This window comes from Macrosteles quadrilineatus, unplaced genomic scaffold (assembly GCF_028750875.1).
Source record: "Macrosteles quadrilineatus isolate MER2022 unplaced genomic scaffold, UCM_ALF_1.0 Scaffold_1__1_contigs__length_201487025, whole genome shotgun sequence".
In the NCBI taxonomy this organism is placed as follows: Eukaryota; Metazoa; Arthropoda; class Insecta; order Hemiptera; family Cicadellidae; genus Macrosteles; species Macrosteles quadrilineatus.
In genome coordinates this window covers 133,020,957-133,041,156 of record NW_026542594.1, presented here as the reverse complement: position 1 = coordinate 133,041,156, position 20,200 = coordinate 133,020,957, and the positions used below count along the sequence as shown (strand labels likewise).

Sequence of the window (20,200 nt, the reverse complement as noted above, 5' to 3'; positions counted from 1 at the left end):
TCTGGAGAGAAGTGTTTACAATTCCGTTTATTATCTCTTGACCCTTGACTGACTCCCCGGGATATCTGACCTTGTGTGACCGATCCTGGGTGATACCATAGTCACGGCAGATGACCACCGGTGTCGCTGAGACAGCAAGATATCCTCACGGGTGTTGCCGTGATTGCGGAAGACGATTACCATTGTTGCCGTGATAGCGGGAGATGATTACCGATGTAGCTGTGATCGCAGGTATGCTCACGGGTATTGCTGCGATCACAGAAGACGATTACCGGTGTCACCGATACCACAAGATATGCTATTCCCGATATCCAACATTTTGGCTGTTCCAACTATGGCCCGGAGGGGTTCTACTGTATACATTTAAATGTGTATAGTTTAAATTGGTACTTATGTTACATTTTTCAAATATGTAATTTCACAGCAGGGTGCCAACCAAACATACAGTTTAAATAAACCATTGTTTTGTGTGTTTCTGTTATTGTTTACATGTCAGCTATAAAAATAAATTGTGAAAAATAAAGCACTTTTTTCATTCTTAATAACCTAATGTCATTTATTTAGGGAATAAATAAAAAAAACTAACCCTCAAGCGGGTGCTTGTGCAGTTTTCCTCCGCACTTTTAGTTTTTGTTAAAATAATTATGCATAATGGGTGTCAGCAGTCGTGTCCGGCTCTATACTTCACGCACCTCATCCCGGGAATGCTCCTAAGCTATTTTTACCCCCAAATTCCTCTTTATTTTGTTGTCAGTTGCATTTCAGTGATGCAGTGTCAGTTTGCAGAGGTTTTCTCTGAGTGCACCCTGTTGTGTAAGTCCTTAGCTATGCGCTCTTCTGTGTTAGAGGTGACTGTTTTACTTGTGTCTATTAGTGAAGTAGGCTATATAACTATTTGGTGTTCCCGTTTTATATTAGACTGATGCCACTATAGATTTTTAGAAAAGGAGAAATTACGAGGATTGCTTGATAGTGTCAAAAGGGAAGAAAGAATAGGAGAAATTACGAGGATTGCTTGATAGTGTCGAAAGGGAAGAAAGAATAGAAGAAATACAACCAATACAAGATTTTGATTAGAGTATTACTCATTTAGTTAAGCCTTCATTTATGCACTTTAATTTATAATACGTATCTTTTTTTTATGTATAGTATTAATTGTTTAGTACACATAACTAAACTTCACGATTGATATTTTATTATTTATTTGTTTATATATTGAAATGAAATGAAAAATGAAATGAAATGTTTATTTGTCACATAGAATTTACATAATTGTGATACATCACCAGTAAACATATGACACGTCAGTTTTTCACAACAAAATACATGATATTATGTATTTTATTTCATTGTAGTTAGTAATATATTAAAAAATAAGGTCAGAATATTAAAATATAACAAAAAGAGTGACGTTAGTTACAAAAAAAATTCATCAACTGAACAAGGACAAAGTAGGTCCAAATGTTCCCTAAGTAGTTTTTTTTTAAATATCCTTTTTTTCTGTCGATTTGATTTGGTTAGGGAGGTGGTTGAATAGCTTCCTACCCATATGCAAAGGAGCTTTCTCATAAATAACTGTTCTATGGATAGGGAACTGAAGAGTGTTTCTATGTCGAGTGTTATATGGATGTTGGTGATTTTTTGATGAGAATGAGATCAAGTATTTTTTAACAAATATACATAGTTGATATATATACACAGCATGAATTGTTAATAGTTTCAAATGTACAAACAGAGGACGACAAGAAGTATGAGGTGCAGTGTCAGTTAAAACTCTTATGGCCTTATTTTGAAGAATAAAAAACCCATCTATGATCGGAATGCTGCCCCAAGAAATAATGCCATAGCAAGCCCTGGACATAAAATAGGAATGGTAAACAGTCAAAGCAGCATTTAGTCCCGTTGTTTTGAAGATGACCCTTAATCCAAACAAAGCTTTGGCTAACGATTTAGTCACCTGAAATTGATGTTCTGTCCATTTTAAATGTTCATTCATATACAAACCCAGAAATTTTATGTTTTCTGAAGCCTTGATTTGTTCCCCAGAATCCAAGCTGATGGTTACCTCTTCTGTATTTAACTGTATTATTATATTGTTTATATTATACACGTAAAATATGTCAAACTGTGTGTATAAATATTTGAGTTCAATTCCAATTAGACAAATTTAAATTTGCTTAATCTGCAGGTCTGCTGTGGCAGGGGTATTAAAAATTATTCTTTAAAGTTTCTTTACGTTTGAGTTAATTTTGCTGTCATAAATACTTTGCATTCAATTATTGAATTCCCATCCAATATACAGAATTCAGACACAACTTTTATCTCATCTCCCTGTTTCAGTAACCCCGTAGCATTAAAAAACATGTAAATAAACCTTATTCAATCATAACTGATAACTATGATAACTTGGCCTATAAGTTATGGCTCAAAGGATCATTTGTTTCCTAGTGGGACAGTGAATTTTCTTGTAAGATTTTAATGTTGGTTGTAGAATCAAGAGAAGGAGGGCAGGAGATAGTACTGAAACTGCGACTTTCTTCAAACTGCCAAGATGTCAAACTACCTCTTTACACGAGTGACTCTATTGGGATGGCAAAAAAGAAACTTGAGGTATGTAACTTATATATTCTTTTCAAATTAGGCAATGCTATTCAATGTTATGATGCAGGGGTGAATTTATTTTCAGTAGACTCTCGCTCATCCGGATCGACAATTGTGATTTTTTCTAGCGGCACAGTACTGTAGAAGTCCAATTATCCGAGCTAAACGGGACCGAGACCACCTCGAATGATAAAAAAAATCGTATAACACTGCGGTAAAAATTATTACCGGTGGAAGTGTATATCGGCTATCTAACTAAGAAAACTAGTTATAATTTTACCATAGAATATTCTGTTTTTCTACTGCAATTTTTAAATGGTAAGAGATAGAAAGAAAACTTAAATACGATAATAACCTTTCACATGATATGAAATTTGTTATACCTTGCTATTTAAGAATTTTGAGTTTTCAGCTTTCTTTTATTCTCCAAATTTGAGATTTTTTTAAAATTAGAAAATAACATGGAAAATGCCCTTACTACAAGTTATCTTAAAGAGTAGCTCAAGAATGAGCTTGTAAAAAAATTTGGTGCTGTTCCGTTCAGTAGTTAGGGAAATGAGAACAAACAAGTGTTAAAAGCCTTACCTTTGCACACAACAGATATGTAAATTTTGAAATGAACACCCTGTATAATATGAATAAAGTTTGAATACTTGTTACTTTGATCTCGGAATCGACACCAAGAAACACCTTTATATTCACGGTGTAACTAAGTTTTGATTCAAAAATAAGTTCTAGACCAGTGTTATATCCAGGTAAGATCTATTATCACAATAATATATGTATACAAACTTTGGAAAATTTAATACGAGCCTTATAAAATGCTATTCCGCCATTACGGTTATATTATAATCGTAAATAAAAGATTTGTAACTTATGTTTACACAGAGCAAAATAAAACAACATCGTTTATACAGAGCAAAACAAAAGAATTAGATTAATAGGGGAAGCATATTATAACCTACTACAAAATGAGTTAAATATCAGATCAATTTTGGGTAGTGGGCAAGAAACGGAATACTTTAACTCTAACCTAACTCAAACCTGTTAGATTTATCAGCCAGCAGATTTGAGGTAATTTATTTTGAATGAACTACTATTTTATATTTCATCTGAATTTCGCAACATTCCCCTATTGCAGTAATGCATTTTCTAATATAGTAAATTATCACAACACTCTTCATGCTGGCGCTCCTCAATCCAAGTGAACGCAAAATTTTAATTGTTGAGGTGAACATGTCTAAAAGGGCAGAGGAGGGGAAAGGTATCTTTGTCGACAGCTTAGCATTGTTGTAGATTGGGGCTGACCTGTTCACACAAACATTGTTAGGGCCTACAGTTGCACTTGGCGACAACATGCCTCATGCTATCAACACAATATTTGGTTATGTAATTCTAGGAAACGTTCCTATCATGCAAAGCCCTTCTAACTACAGTGGGTTATCTACTCTACTTTCTACTAATGATGTTGATCTACACTCAACGCTCCAACGTTTTTGGTCCATTGAAGAACCTCCATCAATTTTTAAATTGTCACCAGAAGAGGAAAAATGTGAACACCATTTTTTGGATAATCATTCTAGAGACAGCTCAGGTAGATTTGTGTGTAAACTACCATTCAAAGATGAACCTTCAAAATTAGGAGAATCTTCTACAACGGCAAAACGCACTTTCCTATCTATGGAACGTAAATTTCAGTCTAATCCTGAACTTAGGGGCAACTATATAAATTTCATGGAAGATTATAGGCTATCCGGTCATATGAAAGTTTGTGACAAAAATCTAGACCTTTCTAGGCCGTTTTTTGCCTCACCATGGTGTGTACATATACGAGTAGTCTGCGGTGCACCGAAATAGTCGGTACGGTACAAGCTTAATTACCGTCATCGGTTCGGTACAGCATTTTACACGGTACAAATTCGGTTCAGTACAGCCTATTATAATAATAAATTGCTTTTAGTTTACTATCATAGTCAAAAACAGTTGGTTCCGAGCACATAAAAGTCTTATCAGATGTTAGTTTACGATCTTCATAATTTATTACTAGGGTGATGATGCTATAAAAAACCCATTAGCAGTCCCAAATCCATTAACATTGTATCACGACAATAATTATTGTATTCAAGTACTTCCAAGAAATGTTGAGTATTATAACTTTCCCCAATTCTATTTTATCATAAAAATAATAGTTTTATGATGACTGTTAAATGTTATCTCTAACTCAGTCAGTATTTTCGTGAATATTCAATTTGCCTAAACTGCCATAAAACTGTTTATGGCTACATATTAGCTTGTAACTAATCTACAATCTTATGTTATAAGTTAAAATATTTGTTATAGATATTTTATCTTTCTATTGACGAAACCACAAGCATAGTTGTTGTTGTTTGCATATTTTTTTCGTTATGCAAGCCTACTCGGTCTCAAATTATGTCATTGCATGTTCTGTATCTTGTCTTATATTGTTAGATGTGGCTGTTTAAGGCTTAAATGTTTTTTAGTTTCCTGTATTTTTTATTGTGTTGAAGGTACTTTATGCAATCTAAATCTTATGAACTAGATAGTGATTTTGCTACCCTCATTGTAACCTAATCAATTTATATATAGGTCCTCCTAAATAATTAGGTCTAGGCCTGGGTCTTTTGATTCTTTGGAAGAGCTTTAAAATATACTAAGAAAATTGGATTGAGCCTGAGATAAACTAATGATTGATATGTGTGGATGTTAACTTTATAAATGAAAAGACAATAATCTTACTCTGTGATAATCCAAATTTTAGTTTCAGAAAAAACTTTGCAAGAGTTGTATCAATCTTATAATTAGTTTTGAAGCTGATAAAAAAAAGATTCTCTTTGCCATTACTTCATCATAACCTCCAGTTTTTCATTGTCATCTGCTGTGAACAGCTGGCAACTACACTGTCTTCGTACTGAATGCTTTTATATGTTTTTAAAAATTTAATAAACAACTAGACATTGTGTGTTGGTTAGAAATAATTTACCAGTTGTGTGAAATTATCTTGTCAATAAATGTTTCAAACATGTTTATTTTCCTAAAAACTCTTATCCTAATTTAAAACCACTTTATCATGGCTATTCAAAGTATCTCAGAGTAAAATAGATAAAGCATTTATCTTAACTGTGATTTTTCTTGACAAAATCGTCGTAGTAGTAAAAGATTTTGTTTTAATAATGTGTGGTGCAGTAATTGTTGTTAGAAAACCATGAATGTAGGATACTATCCATTTTCATAGTTATGTCAATGTATTAAAGTTAAAAATAATGGTTTGAATACAGTTCTGAGAAGAAAACCGCAAAAATACGGGTAGCCGCGTACCGTACCAATTTTGTACCGAGAACCGAGGTACAAAATATTGTACCGTACCGACCTTAAATTTTCTGTACCGCAGACCCCTAGTCTTTACCTACGTCTACAGGACTGACCCTCAACAATATTTTGCACCAAGGTCCAAAACTTCATAATGAGATTAAAGACATTATTCTTTGTTTCCGTCTTTTTAAGATAACCTTTACTTGTGACTTGTGACATAAAACAGTTGTTTAGAATGATAGCCATCCATGACGATGATGACCAACCTTTTCAGCTTATTTACTGGAGAGAAAACCCTTTAAGTCAACTTGATATTTATCAATTAACCCCAGTCACTTTTGGAATGTCATCATCACCATTTCTTGCAAACCGAGTTATTCAGGAGCTAATTAAGCAGGAGGGAGAAAACTATCCCATGACTTCAAAAATCCTTCGGTAACAAATTTATGTGGATGATGCCCTTTTAGGCGCAAATTCTATCCAAGAAGCATTGCAGTTGCGTGATGAAGTTATAGCTATCCTTAAAAAAGGTGATTTGAGCTGCGTAAATGGGCTTCGAATGATTCAGGAAACTTACATAAAGAACACTGTGTACCTCCTGTTGTATTGGATCAACATGCTGTTGGAATTTTAGGATTAAAATGGAATCCTGATTCAGATACATTTTCTTTAAAAAATAATGCAGATAGAGCTAAAATACTTGGTACAAAGTTACAGGGCATAAAACTCTTATTTTAACACATATTCAGTGATCCAATAATTCTTCAGGGGGACGGCCCACAAGGAGTCGGAAGAAAATCTTAAATGGAAGCATAGGTCAATATGCACATCAATTTAAAGGTCTTTTTTAGTAGAATACAATGCCGCAAACCGTACTTCAAAAGGTTGATCCTACGCAAAATGGCAGATGTTCAAAGATTTCTTGAATCCGCCATTTTGAATCTTTGAACGACTGCCATTTTTTACTCAGGCATTCTTTTGAGCTTGAATTTACAGCATTGTAATCTAAAAGTGAAGACCTTTAATTTGATTTGCATATCCACCTATTCTTACGTTAACAATTTTCTTCCGATTCCTAGGGCTGTGCCCCCTGAGGAGAAAGCGTATAATAGCAATGTAAATTAAATGAATCTTTGAACAACTGCCATTTTGTGCAAGATCAACCTTTTGAAGTGCGGTTTGCGGCATTGTATTCTACTAAAAAGACCTTTAATTTGATGTGCATATTGACCTATGCTTCCATTTAAGATTTTCTTCTGACTCCTTGTGGGACGTCCCCCTGAAGAGTTATTGAATCACTGAATATGTGTTAAAATAGAGTTTTATGCCCTGTAACTTTGTACCAAGTATTTTAGCTCTATCTGCATTATTTTTTAAAATATTTAACCGTTCCGGGACTTTTCTACCACACTGTATACAGGGCGACAATTAAGTCTTAGGACGACTTTATAACTTTAAAACAAAGAGAAATATCACAAGCAAATTTGCCATATCATTACTGCTTGTAAGCTACTTTTTTGTGTACATGGTAATCGGATGTCACCTGTGGGGCAGCCCATGAGGAGTAAGTTGAAAATCTTAAAGTTAAGCATAGGTTAATATGTATATCAAATTAAAGGTCTTATTAAACAAAACACAATGCCGCAAACCGGATCTCAATGGACAATCGAGTAAAAAATGACAGCTGTTCAAAGATTCATTGAATTTGCAATGCTATTATATGCTACCTCCTTAGACAACCTGCTACAAGACGGAAGAAAATAATAAATGTGAGCATAGGTCGATGCAGATCAAATTAAAGGTCTTTACTAGTTGAATACAATGCCGCAAATATGAGTTCAAAATAACAACTGAGTAAAAAATGTCAGCTGTTTAAAGATTTAATGTGGCAGAATCATGTTATCTTTGAATGGCTGCCATTTTTGACTCAGTTGTCCATTTAAAGCTCTCCGGTTTGCGGCATTGTGTTTAGTTTAATAGGACCTTTGATTTGATATACATATCAGCTTACCTTTTCAACTTACACAATTTTAAACGTACTCCCTATGGGCCATCCTCCATAGGTGACATCCAATCACCATGTACACAGAAAAGTAGCTTACCAGTAATGATATGCCAAACTTGGATGTGATGTCGCTTTTCGTTTTAAAGCTATAAGGTCGTCCTAAGACTTAATTGTCACCCTGTATATTAAATAATCGTACTCTTTTTTTTTAGCACCAAGCCTGGATCAGAACTATAAGGTGTTAATATTATAAACAAGTTGTGCTATTTAAACATATGTAGTATTGATCTTTTTCTTCTTTCAGAGCCAAGAAGGCCTAGAACCTTCCCGTCAACGTTGGTTTTTTGGTGGCAAGTTGTTAGGAGACAAACTGCGCATTGAAGAAGCCAAACTTTCTCCTGGTTTTGTTGTACAAGTTATTGTTAACCCAGAACCTATATCTCGTGTGGACAGTTGAGCAAATGGCACCATTGTATATCGATAACTTTGTATATTATTGAACAGACTCTGTGTTATAAATGGTCTCACAAATTGTGCATTTCTCTTTGTACATAATATAAGCAAATATTTGTTAGGGATTATTCTTTCACAAAAGTAATTTCTCTTTTTTATACCTGTTTCTGTCCAGCTTAAAATATGCTGTACAAAATGTTATTTTTTTTATTATTTTAATGTATTAACAGACTGATTTGTGTCATAATCCTTTTGTAAATGTTTATTTTAGATATTTTAGGGTTAATAATTTTTAATGGCTCAATGGTTTATGGAATATTATCTTAAAAGTTACTACGCACACATGAAAATAATTTTTATAGTTTTAAAACCAGATATTACAAAAATCTTTTATAACAGCCAATATTAAGTATACTACACTTTGTACATGTATATGTTAATTGTATATATTGAATCACTCCTACCTTATACTATCTTTTTGTATGATTATGTTTATCTTTAAATTATCCATGTAAATAGGTTATCAAAATAAATAATACACTGCTACTATAAGCAGCTGCAATTGGGATGATTTAATACCTGGGAATTATTTTAGAGCTTTATTTGGTTTGTAGATAGTGAGCCACTCTATGAGTGTTTAACAAAAAATATATGTTATATCTGGTGATGATTCCCCAAACTAAAAATAAATGTTAAAGAACATAAACTGATGCTGGGCTATTTTAATTTTATATAGAGAAAAATAGAAAATAAACTTATCATTATATTGCAAATGTTAACTAAAAATGCTGGTAATTTTGTCCAGCCTTTACAATCTAGGAAGGGCACTGGGCTCTAGCCCGGAACTGTAAGCTAGCCCTAGACAGAAGAGGCACTTGGCTATGACATAGACAAAACCTATTGGTGACTGGCAGGATTTGAATCTGGGAACTATTTATTGCTTTAATCAATCAATAAATGGTTTTTTGTACCAAACTCAGTCATATAATGTAAGGAATTCATGATAATTTTCTGAACAATCTAATGTCTTTTTAAATATTATAATTTAATTGAAGTTCAACAGGATTAACTAAGGGGAAAATGCCCCATTTCAATATTTTTCTACAACCTGTAAAAGTATACTCTAAAAGTTAGTAATTATTGTGCTATTAAGGATGGTGAAACAAATTTAAGATAGGGTAATACTAAGTGAATTTGAATCAGTAAAGGAGATAATAAAAAAATCAAATTACAGGTTCTCTATAAGTTATCCCAAATTCTTAAGATTAAAGCAAAAAGGGACTTGTTTTGTACAAAATATTCTATATGCTAATTATCTAACCATCCCATTCATTTCTGTAAATACAATTTTTTTCATACCTCTTGTTACCTTTAAGCCGGTAACACAGTACTCAAATGTAAATTTTTTTTAAATTTTTTTTTATTTTTTAGTTTTGTAGAACAGACTTTTCTGAACACGTAGATAATAAAAATTAAGGAAGAAAAAAAATAATTTTAAAATTTTCAGCTACTTTTATAAACTATTGCAGCCTAATTTAGCATGTCCAAGGTCCACTAATCAAGACGCAGAGGGTACGCCGTCAAATATTAAATTTTTTTTAACATTTTTTATTATTTAGTTTTGTAGAACACACTTTGCTGAACACGTACATACCAAATATTATGGAAGAAAAAATTATATTAAGCTATACAGCGACTTGTATACACTCTTACTTTAGCATGCCCAAGGGTCCTACTACTACCCGTGACAGGGAGTACTTTTGTCGTTTTCCGAAAGTCAAGTGGTTTTTAGTCAGGTACACTTTTCTTCCTCAATTATAATCCAATTTCAATAAAAATTGGTGTGTGTGTTCCTCATATGATAAGGAACAATAATACGAATCAGTTTCCATGACAACCAAAAACCTTTGAAAAAAAAATATATATTATGTTAAAAAATAACAAAATTTTTATACAATTTTTAAAATCATACTTATAATTTAATTTTGCTCAAAAACTTTTTTTGCTTCATACTATTGTTGGCAATAATGTGTTAAACTTAGTACAAAAATTTCAAGTTGATCGGTTAATATTTGTAAGTTATGTGTACCTAAAAACTGTCATTTTAACATGGGCGGGTTAGGGATTACTGTTTCACCTTAATCATATTATATTCATTCTGCATTAAAATCTATAGAGCGGTTTTTTCAAGCAATTTTCTCCGGTGGCGATCCTTAAGATTTTTTGGCAAAAAATGTCACAATGTGTTTGGTGCAGGGCAGAAGTTCCAAATGGTATTTTTCTAGTTTACACTTACCGGGTGATTTACAGCGACCAAGGAATAACACATTGCCTCTCTGCCTGCTACTGGCACAAAATTTAACTAGCCATGCATCAATAAAACCAACAAATAGAATGCTTTAAGCCGAGATAAAGTTCTGAAATATTGGCCCTTGTTTAAAAACTATATGTATGGTGAGGGTGTGAAATAACAATATCACGACTTGTTATTTCACACCGGATCATTCAGAAAATCCACACAAACCAAACACCTGACCTTGGAAACATGTTAGTACAGCCATATGCTCCTAACTTAGCTGATAACCCATCCAACTCACGCTCTCAGGGATCATATTCTCGAGAAAGCAAGAGGTGCAAAACTTGTAAAATGAATCAACTGAGCAAAACATTTTTCAGTTCCATCACTAAAGAAAATTACAAGATCTGAGGTTTCAACACCTGTAAGACAAAGAAGGAAAGAACATTATAAATCCCACAACTAATGACCAATGTGAGGTACAATAATGTGCCACATTGGAGGACAGGCCAACATAAGTTCCAATAGCCTCAGAACCAGGATTCGAATGGCCATAGACAAGATGTATCTACTGCATACAAGTACAAAGTAGTAGTACAACATGCCCAGAGCCATAACAACTCCAAAATACACATCAGCGCCAGTTACTTGCACACTGTAAATGGTTGCCTAGGAAGTTTAAACCCCTTATCTAAAATAAAGAAAAGAATTTAACTATACTATGGGGTAAAATTATGTTATGTTTATAAAATGGATAATAGATACGTAACTATTTCGCGCAGCAGATCTAAAGACCAGCATTCTTCTTTCACAGCCTCTTCCCGCTGCAAAGCATGGGCATAGCAGCTTGTAAGTGTTAATCATCCTGAATACTATAATCATCCTACCTGCTCGCAAATTATTTCACAAGTAAAATCATAACACAAGGTGATTTAAACAAGATCATTGACTTAAATATATTTATTTAACATAGCCAACATTTACTTTGGTAGCTTAACGTGTTTAAGCTCATGTGTCAACCACACAGCAAAAGATAGCAACAATAGACTTCCTGACTGGTGAGCTGCTGCCACGGGGACTGGCACATAAGTCAGAAGAGTTGTTATTCCCATGACAACCTGGAACATAAAGTTATATCAGCTACTGCTTACAAGGTTTTGTCAAATATATCAATACTAGCAACAGAGCCTGTTGTGGTTAAATACAACGGTCTCTAGTAAAATAATGGTTATGAAATCCATACACCACTTTTCTCACTAATAGTAATGGCACAGATTAACCCTCCAAGTGTCAATCAATCAAATATGGCTTTATTCATAATATGTACAATGAATGGTGTCAGATCTTATTTCTAGGAAATAAAAATAAGTACATTAAAATTAATCTATTTACAAGTATTAACAGTACACCTTTTTACCAGCAAATTTTACCAACAACGCCATTTAACTTATTTTATTTAAAAACTCATTAATTGAATAACAAGTGTTCTCAATCATGAATGCCTTTGAATTTTTATTGAATTTCTTAATGTTAGTCTCACTTTTCAAACTTTTGGGCAATCTATTAAAGAATTTGGCACCCTTATATGTGGTCTTTTTTTTAAACTCTAATCTAAGTGTTTCTAATTTCAAATCATTTTTGTGTCTAGTGTTATAAGTATGATTATGGCCAAGAAAACTAGTAAAGACGGTGACACACTATCGATCTTTTCCCCGAACAAGACCCCGAACCGAGCAGGGAGAAGGGAGAAGGGAGGTCGAAGGGAGGATGTTCGATAGTGTGTCACGGGTCCGTACACCGATCAAGACGCCGAACAAGACATCAGGCCGAGCAGGGAGACGAGCGCTCTGGAGGCGGTTTTTTGGCGAAAGATCAAAGAAAAGATCGGTCCGATGTACGGTCCGATGTACGATAGTGTGTCACGGTACATTTTTGCCCCGTACATCGTCGCGAGCGCCGCACCGAGCGGCCGCCTGCGCTAGCATTGATAGTTCTGATTTAATATGGCAATTAAACTCTTTAATTGGTAAAATAAATAAATGTTGGGTAATATGTTTCCGTTATATATTATAATCATTTAAGATGTAATGTTTGTGGTTTGTTTGGTCAAGGTTGAAAGTGTAGAAACCGTTAAATCAATTATATCATTAATATTAAGGTTGAATTAAGTAATTGATGTTGACTTAAATTCTTTCAAAAATAATATAAACATTAATATTATTAAAGGCAATTAAAATGATCATTCTGTAACGTTATTTCAATGAATAAAACCAATAGAAATCAATAGATATAACCAAGCATCCTTTCTAGAATATTTTATTTTTGCGACAAGTTTTCAAAATGCGACTTTTAACAATAATTTTTATGTTATAGAAACCTCCGCGCTCTCACTCACACACACTCTCTATCTCTCTCCAAACTTCCTTTTGCCGCGCTCGGTAGAATTCGTCTGGTCTTTGTCATGTTCGGGGAAATGTTCGGAGTAAAATTTTGCTGATATTTATCTCCCTTCTCCCTTCTCCCTGCTCGGTTCGGGGTCTTGATCGGGGAAAAGATCGATAGTGTGTCACCGCCTTTATAGTCATGTTTTGTTTCACATACATAGCACATTCATATATATATATATATATATATATATATAAATCAAACACCGACAAAATTCCCAGTTCCCTAAACCTATCCTTTACATGAGCCTTGTACTTTAAACCTAGCATGATTCTTATACATTTCTTTTGGAGTTTTAATATCTTTTTTAAGTTTTTGTGAGTTGTTGCTCCGTATACACAAAAGTTATATGCCAAATGTGAGTGAACCAAGCTAAAATATATTACTTTTAAAGTGGCTAAATCACAGAATTTAGATAATCTTCTAAGGACATAAATTCCTGAATTCATTTTGCCTTTAACTTTGTTAATATGTTTATTCCAGTTTAAATTGCAATCCACAATTAAACCCAAAAATTTTGCATCCGTTACTTCTGAAATAATGTTGTCATTTAATTTTATTTCTGTTGAAAAACCATTTTGGTTCTTATTTGTATTAAAATTTATAAAGTTTGTTTTATTTAAATTTATCTGTAAGTTTAGATTTGTCAAAAATGTAACTATGTTATTTAACTCTTCTTCTGCAGATCTTTTAATATGTTCATCGGTTGGTCCTGAAACTTTCAAATTTGAATCATCAGCTTACAAAACTACTTTGTTGGCATTCTGATCAACCAAAATATAATTAATTCCATTTATGTATATAATGAATAATAATGGGCCTAATATATAATGAATAATAATGGGCCTAATATTGACCCCTGTGGGACTCCAAATTTTATGCACTGTGTTTTTTAATTTATTTTTGTTTGTTTTCCGCCAGTTGTAGAAGCTATTTCAACAAACTGTTGCCTATCGGTTAGATATGATCTGAACCAATCAAGTCCATAGTATTGGTATTAATGTCCGGCCATTTATTGCGCAATCGCAGGGTTTTATTAAAATGTATCTTAGAAACTTAAAAACAATGTAAAGTATACTGTTTTATATATAATTTTGTTTGGGAAATTATGGGCTTCAATGTAATATATAAAACATTACAAAAACATTTTCAACAATTTTTGTGGGGTTAACATTTCTCAAAAATTATAAAATAAATGAAAAAAAACTTATGTTTGCGCTCAATAAATTTTTATAATTTATAAGTCTATAAATATTTTAAAATAGCCACTTTGTTCTAAATTTCATAATGATTACAAAAATATAATAATACAGAGTGACACAAAGGAACCGGACGTATTTTAAATAAGTAGTACTGTGAGGGAATTTCTGTGTGTGTGTCGATTTCGTTATCCTATTGCCAAAATAGTTCAGCGATGCTGGGTTTAAATTTCCAGGGGTCGATGTGAACCAACAAAATATTGTTGATGTGAAATTCCACTCAATATTAAATTTGTTTCGAATAATCTAAAGTATCAATCGTCTGTGTTCAATCAAATTCCTTTATTGAAAATGATAGGGTAACTCAGTGAAATGTGCGAACCAGTTGTCGCTATTCACTCATCATCGGTACCCTACCAGACGCGGAAGAAAACGTTGTCGTGTATAATCTATGTGTCGTGTTATCTGTTAATTCAATTCTCGCGTTAGAGTCTATTTCAAAAATTAGGTTCGATAGCTTGTACAGCTAGTTAGGATGCTGAATGTTCTTCGAGCAAAACTAGGATCGGTATCAAAGGTTATAGGATCAAACTAAACCTTGCTACGCTCCGATCGTTACCCTAACCCTACGCAAATGCGCTCTATACAACCAAGAGGTTAATGATAGATAGCCTGCACAGCTAACTAGGATGCTGAATATACTTCAGCAATCTAGGATAGGTTACGGTAGGTTAATCGTTACCTAAACGCCCGTATAAACCTCGTTCGCTACCCTAAACCCCACGCAAATGCACTCTAAACAACAAAGAGGTTAAGGATAGATAGCCTGCACAGCTAACTAGGATGCTGAATATACTTCAGCAATCTAGGATAGGTTACGGTAGGTTAATCGTTACCTAAACGCCCGTATGAACCTCGGTCGCTACCCTAAACCCCACGCAAATGCGCTCTAAACAACAAAAAGGTTAAGGATAGATAGCCTGCACAGCTAACTAGGATGCTGAATACACTTCAGCAAACTAGGATAGGTTACGGTAGGTTAATCGTCACCCAATCGCCCGTGTGAACCTCGTTCGCTACCCTAAACCCACGCAAATGCGCTCTAAACAACAAAAAGGTTAAGGGCAGATAGCCTGTACAGCTAACTAGGATGCTGAATATTCTTCAAGCAATCTAGGATAGGTTACGGTAGGTTAATCGTTACCTAAACACCCGTATGCACCTCGTTCACTACCCTAACCCCACGCAAATGCGCTCTAAACAACCAAAAAGGTTAAGGGCAGATAGCCTGTACAGCTAACTAGGATGCTGAATACTCTTCAAGCAATCTAGGATAGGTTACGGTAGGTTAATCGTTACCTAAACACCCGTATGAACCTCGTTCGCTACCCTAAACCCACGCAAATGCGCTCTAAACAACAAAAAGGTTAAGGGTAGATAGCCTGTACAGCTAACTAGGATGCTGAATATGCTTCAGCAATCTAGGATAGGTTACGGTAGGTTAATCGTTACCTAAACGCCCGTATAAACCTCGGTCGCTACCCTAAACCCACGCAAATGCGCTCTAAACAACAATAAGGTCAAGGGTAGATAGCCTGTACAGCTAACTAGGATGCTGAATATACTTCAGCAATCTAGGATAGGTTACGGTAGGTTAATCGTTACCTAAACGCCCGTATAAACCTCGGTCGCTACCCTAAACCCACGCAAATGCGCTCTAAACAACAAAAAGGTTAAGGGTAGATAGTAAATCGTAAACACCTTATAGCTAATTGTGTTCTCTTAACTCTCTCTACGTTTTGATTAAATACCAGCAATTCGTTAAGCATACAATATAGGGTAGTAGGCTATAGAATGGCGTACACTGCCCAAAGGATGCTGCTTGTACTTCAGCAAAAGGAGGGATGTTTGGAAGGCAATATTGAGTTTATAGGACGTTATATTACACAAGCTTAGGCTATTGTCACCCTCAAATTATATAGCACTCCAATAACAACTAGGATAAGGCTTAACCTATTAAATCACTCCATAACTGTGATACAAGAAGGTTAGGTAATTGAGTAGCGTATTCCGCCCAAAGGATGCTGCTTGCACTTCAGCAAAAGGAGGGATATTGGAAGGTGACACAGAGGTTATGTAATATAAGATGTGTAGGTAAAAATCCTTTAAAAATACTCAATTGGCCTTACTAAGCTTTTGCTTTCCTCAATAGCCTAATGTATGCTAATTCGTCTGGATTTTATATAGCTAGTCGGCAAGATTTCTTTAACGTCAAACTAATTGTTTCCCAATTTAAAATCTAAATTAAATTGCAAAAATACCAATTGATCACTGATCAAAATCGAAAACCTCGTTTATCGGGAACAAATTATCGTAAATCAATTATTCAACATCGATCGTGAATATCCAAACGTAAAACAACTAGTTTCCCTGAATCATAAAATGATATCAAGTAGGCACTATACCTTAGAGAGAGACGTGTTGATTGGGTCACAAAATGGCACAGACTGTCCGTCGGCGCCCGGTCCCAGTGGTTTTGTTGCACGTCTGGGCCGGTCATGCGCAGAAACCAGTTTTGGCAGTCCGACTCGGCCTCGGCGGCGGCTCCATCGGTGCTCGCGCTAACTACTTGAGCCTCGCCTCGCCATGCTTAACCTCAAAATCGTTGATCGTTTGTACTACTATGATGATCCTCAAGTAAAAACGTTTTTGTATTGCGATCTCAGCCATGATATGATAAAAAAAAGTGAGGTGTAAAAAATCAACCCTTACATCCTCCACTCACTTCGTGGAAACAAAAAAAAGAAACAGAAAAGAAAAAAAAAACATTCTCAACTTCTTCTAAACCAAAATTAAATTCTTCGAAACTAAAACACAAATAACTTCAATGTCCTTAGATTTGTAGATCCTACTCCTGGGATCTAAAAATATTTGCAATCTTCTACGGAGTAATGAAATGAAACTTCTTAAAATCAAAACAAAACTGAGATCTCTCCAATAGTTCACTGCCATGGTGATAGGGGACAAGTCCCAACTTTCGAATATTGATCCTCTTGATCTCGTTCGTCCCGGGTATCTGGATCTTCATAGTTCGTCTTTTCCCTCGTCTTCTTGCTGGACGATTGGGTCGATTCTCATCGGACTCGGCTTTCTGAGTGTTCGTAGGGATCACTTCAAATTTCGTTGGCGATTTCTTCTTCGGTGGGGGTACAGGGGTATTCGGGATGGCCAATTTCTTCCGATCAAATCGAGTAGCAGCAGTCTGGTTTGGATGATCTTGACTAACCACTCGAACACTGTACGCACAAGAGGGTTCAGGCTCCAGCCCACAAACTGTAGTGTCTTTTATTTCGGCTCGTTTCCCTGACGGCTGTGTAGAATCGTTGACACTTGGAACAGTCCGGCATGGGACTAGGAAATCCTCTTCGATTTTCACGGCTAATATGTTCAATTTTCTTATCATGTCCATGCCCAAGATTATAGGTGTGCCTAATCTAGGAAGGTGGACTACTTCCAGCTCGTGGTTCACACCTCTTATAGTGGATGGCAGGGTAAAACACCGGTTCAATGTCATTTCCGAGTTGTTGGCCATGGCAACCCGGACTTCTTGATTTTCTAGTTGCACCTTCCCTTCAATAAAATCAGCTACCTAATGAAGACCCATCACCTATCAGGTTTATCGTGGAACCAGTGTCAATCAGTGCCTTAAAATCTCTACCAAACATCGAAACCTTAATGTACGGCCTAAGGTCTTTCGTTACTTTCTCTGAGTCGTAGCAGTGAATGATGCCTAACTGAAAATTGGAGGTCGTTTCACTTAGTCGATTCTCGGACTCCGGCGACCTCCGTGGTCCATCGTCCGTCTCCCGTTTCCCGACTTCGAGCAGTCACAAGTTGTTGTCCTCGCCCCTGGCTTCTTGCAGTTAAAACATCTAAGTATTCTTGGTTCCTTGCAGAAACTGAAGGTATGTCCTGTCTTCTCGCAGTTCCAGCATGTCCTCGAATCGGCCAGTCGCCTCTCACCATCGTAGTATCGTCGATTCTGATACTCCCTTTCACCCATGTTTCTCGCCGTATATCGATCTTTATTCATAGGTTCACATCTAACTTGGTTGCTGGTCTTAGATTCAACTGTTGCTGTGTGATGCCAGAATTTCGGCGCCAATCTACTTCGTCCATGGTAGGCAGTTTCGGGTACCAACGCCTGGGCTGGGTTCGGCGGGGGTACATATTCATTTCGTTCTCGAAAGCAGGTCTCATAATCTTCAGCAACTTTGATAAGACTCGACAAGTTTACAAAGTCTCGTCTACGAACATACGTCTTATAGCTCGGGTGCATGTTTCTATAAATTCGGTCTAACTTTTCATGCTGAGAATATCCTCCTCTCCTTCGAATCAAGGTCGAGATGGCTACAACGTAGGGCTTGAACAACTCCCCTTCCCCTTGGGTTCTCTTCCTAATTTCGTCATCTAAGTGAAGTAGATAGCCGGGAGGTAAGTACTGGATTTGAAAATCCCTGACAAAGTCCATGAAGTCACCCCAAAATTCCCGATTATTCCTATACCATAGGATCGCACTGTCTTTCAATAGCTCGGGCAACGCTTTCAACATCAACTCAGGGCCTACACTATACGATTCCATCAATTCATTCAAGCGCTCTAAGAAAGAGATGGCATCCGATTCTTTCCTTCCATCGAATCTCAAATTCCATTTCCTAACGGTATTACAAAGGGAGGCAGTGTTCGACAGTCTTGGTGAATCTACGTCACCTGCCACCATTGGCTCTTCGCGTCCACTCGTGTGGTTAAAGCCAAAATCCAATTGTTCTGCCAAACCACCTTCATCATTTGATTGAGTGCGTGTGAAGACTGGGGCATAAGACTTCATCCTTATCGGAGTAAGCATCGAGGTTCGCCTGTCGGGAACCCCCACAATTGATCGAGCTGTCTGGTGTGTAGTTGACAAGGTCGCTTGGCGTGGCTTTGAAGCTTGTGTCATCAGCCGTCTGACCTCGTTAAAATCAGCATCAGGTGGAAGACCCAGAAGTTCTCGGATGCTCACGGCTTCTAACTCTAAGGATGCACCCGCTGGTGCTTCTTGAGATGCGTGGTGGAACTCATCATCCTCTTCAATTGCCTCCTTTCCAGCCCGTTGTCGTAACCGTCGAACAAGTTCTGCTCTAAGCTGATTAGCGTTTCCTTCTGGTACAGTTCCCAGCTTGCCTAGCTCGTCTTCAAGCTGCAATCTTGATAACTTGTAGACCCAGCTGACCCTTACTTCTGTATCCGAGGGTGGTCGTTGAGCTGTTCCAGCTGCCGTAGAGCTAGTAGTCGTAGTAGTGGATGTCCGTAGGTCCGCTCCTCCAGACGAGGTCGTGACCGTAGCGATAGGTTGTTGCTCGCCTCCTTGTGACGAAGCGCTCCCGTTGTCGCCATCTTCCACTATATTCAATGCCAGGAGAATCTTGAATGGTCTAAGGAATCTCTCTACGTGATAGATCATCGTTGTTCCTCAAATAAATCGTCTAAAATCCAAATTTCTACTTTTCTTTCAACAATTTCCAAATTTTCGTCAATAACTACTTATTCAGTAGTCCCTGTTCGGGCGCCATAAATATGTGAGGGAATTTCTGTGTGTGTGTCGATTTCGTTATCCTATTGCCAAAATAGTTCAGCGATGCTGGGTTTAAATTTCCAGGGGTCGATGTGAACCAACAAAATATTGTTGATGTGAAATTCCACTCAATATTAAATTTGTTTCGAATAATCTAAAGTATCAATCGTCTGTGTTCAATCAAATTCCTTTATTGAAAATGATAGGGTAACTCAGTGAAATGTGCGAACCAGTTGTCGCTATTCACTCATCATCGG

General features: G+C 36.0%; 2 protein-coding genes across 2 annotated transcripts in view; one reads left to right on the top strand and one right to left on the bottom strand.

Annotated features, from left to right (window-relative positions):
• LOC128985274 (ubiquitin domain-containing protein 1) overlaps positions 1-9,114 on the top strand; it is a 38,020-nt gene extending 28,906 nt beyond the window's left edge. The window contains exons 4-5 of the mRNA XM_054404667.1: positions 2,492-2,610; positions 8,241-9,114. Of these exons, the coding sequence (XP_054260642.1) occupies positions 2,492-2,610; positions 8,241-8,393 (272 nt within the window). The 3' untranslated portion in view covers positions 8,394-9,114. The remainder of the gene's footprint in view (positions 1-2,491; positions 2,611-8,240) is intronic.
• A 2,522-nt stretch (positions 9,115-11,636) lies between these two features.
• The window catches only part of LOC128985264 (cytochrome c oxidase assembly protein COX15 homolog), a 56,668-nt gene continuing 48,104 nt past the window's right edge, over positions 11,637-20,200 (bottom strand). The window contains exon 9 of the mRNA XM_054404657.1: positions 11,637-11,803. Coding sequence (XP_054260632.1) covers positions 11,666-11,803 — 138 coding nt within the window. The 3' untranslated portion in view covers positions 11,637-11,665. The remainder of the gene's footprint in view (positions 11,804-20,200) is intronic.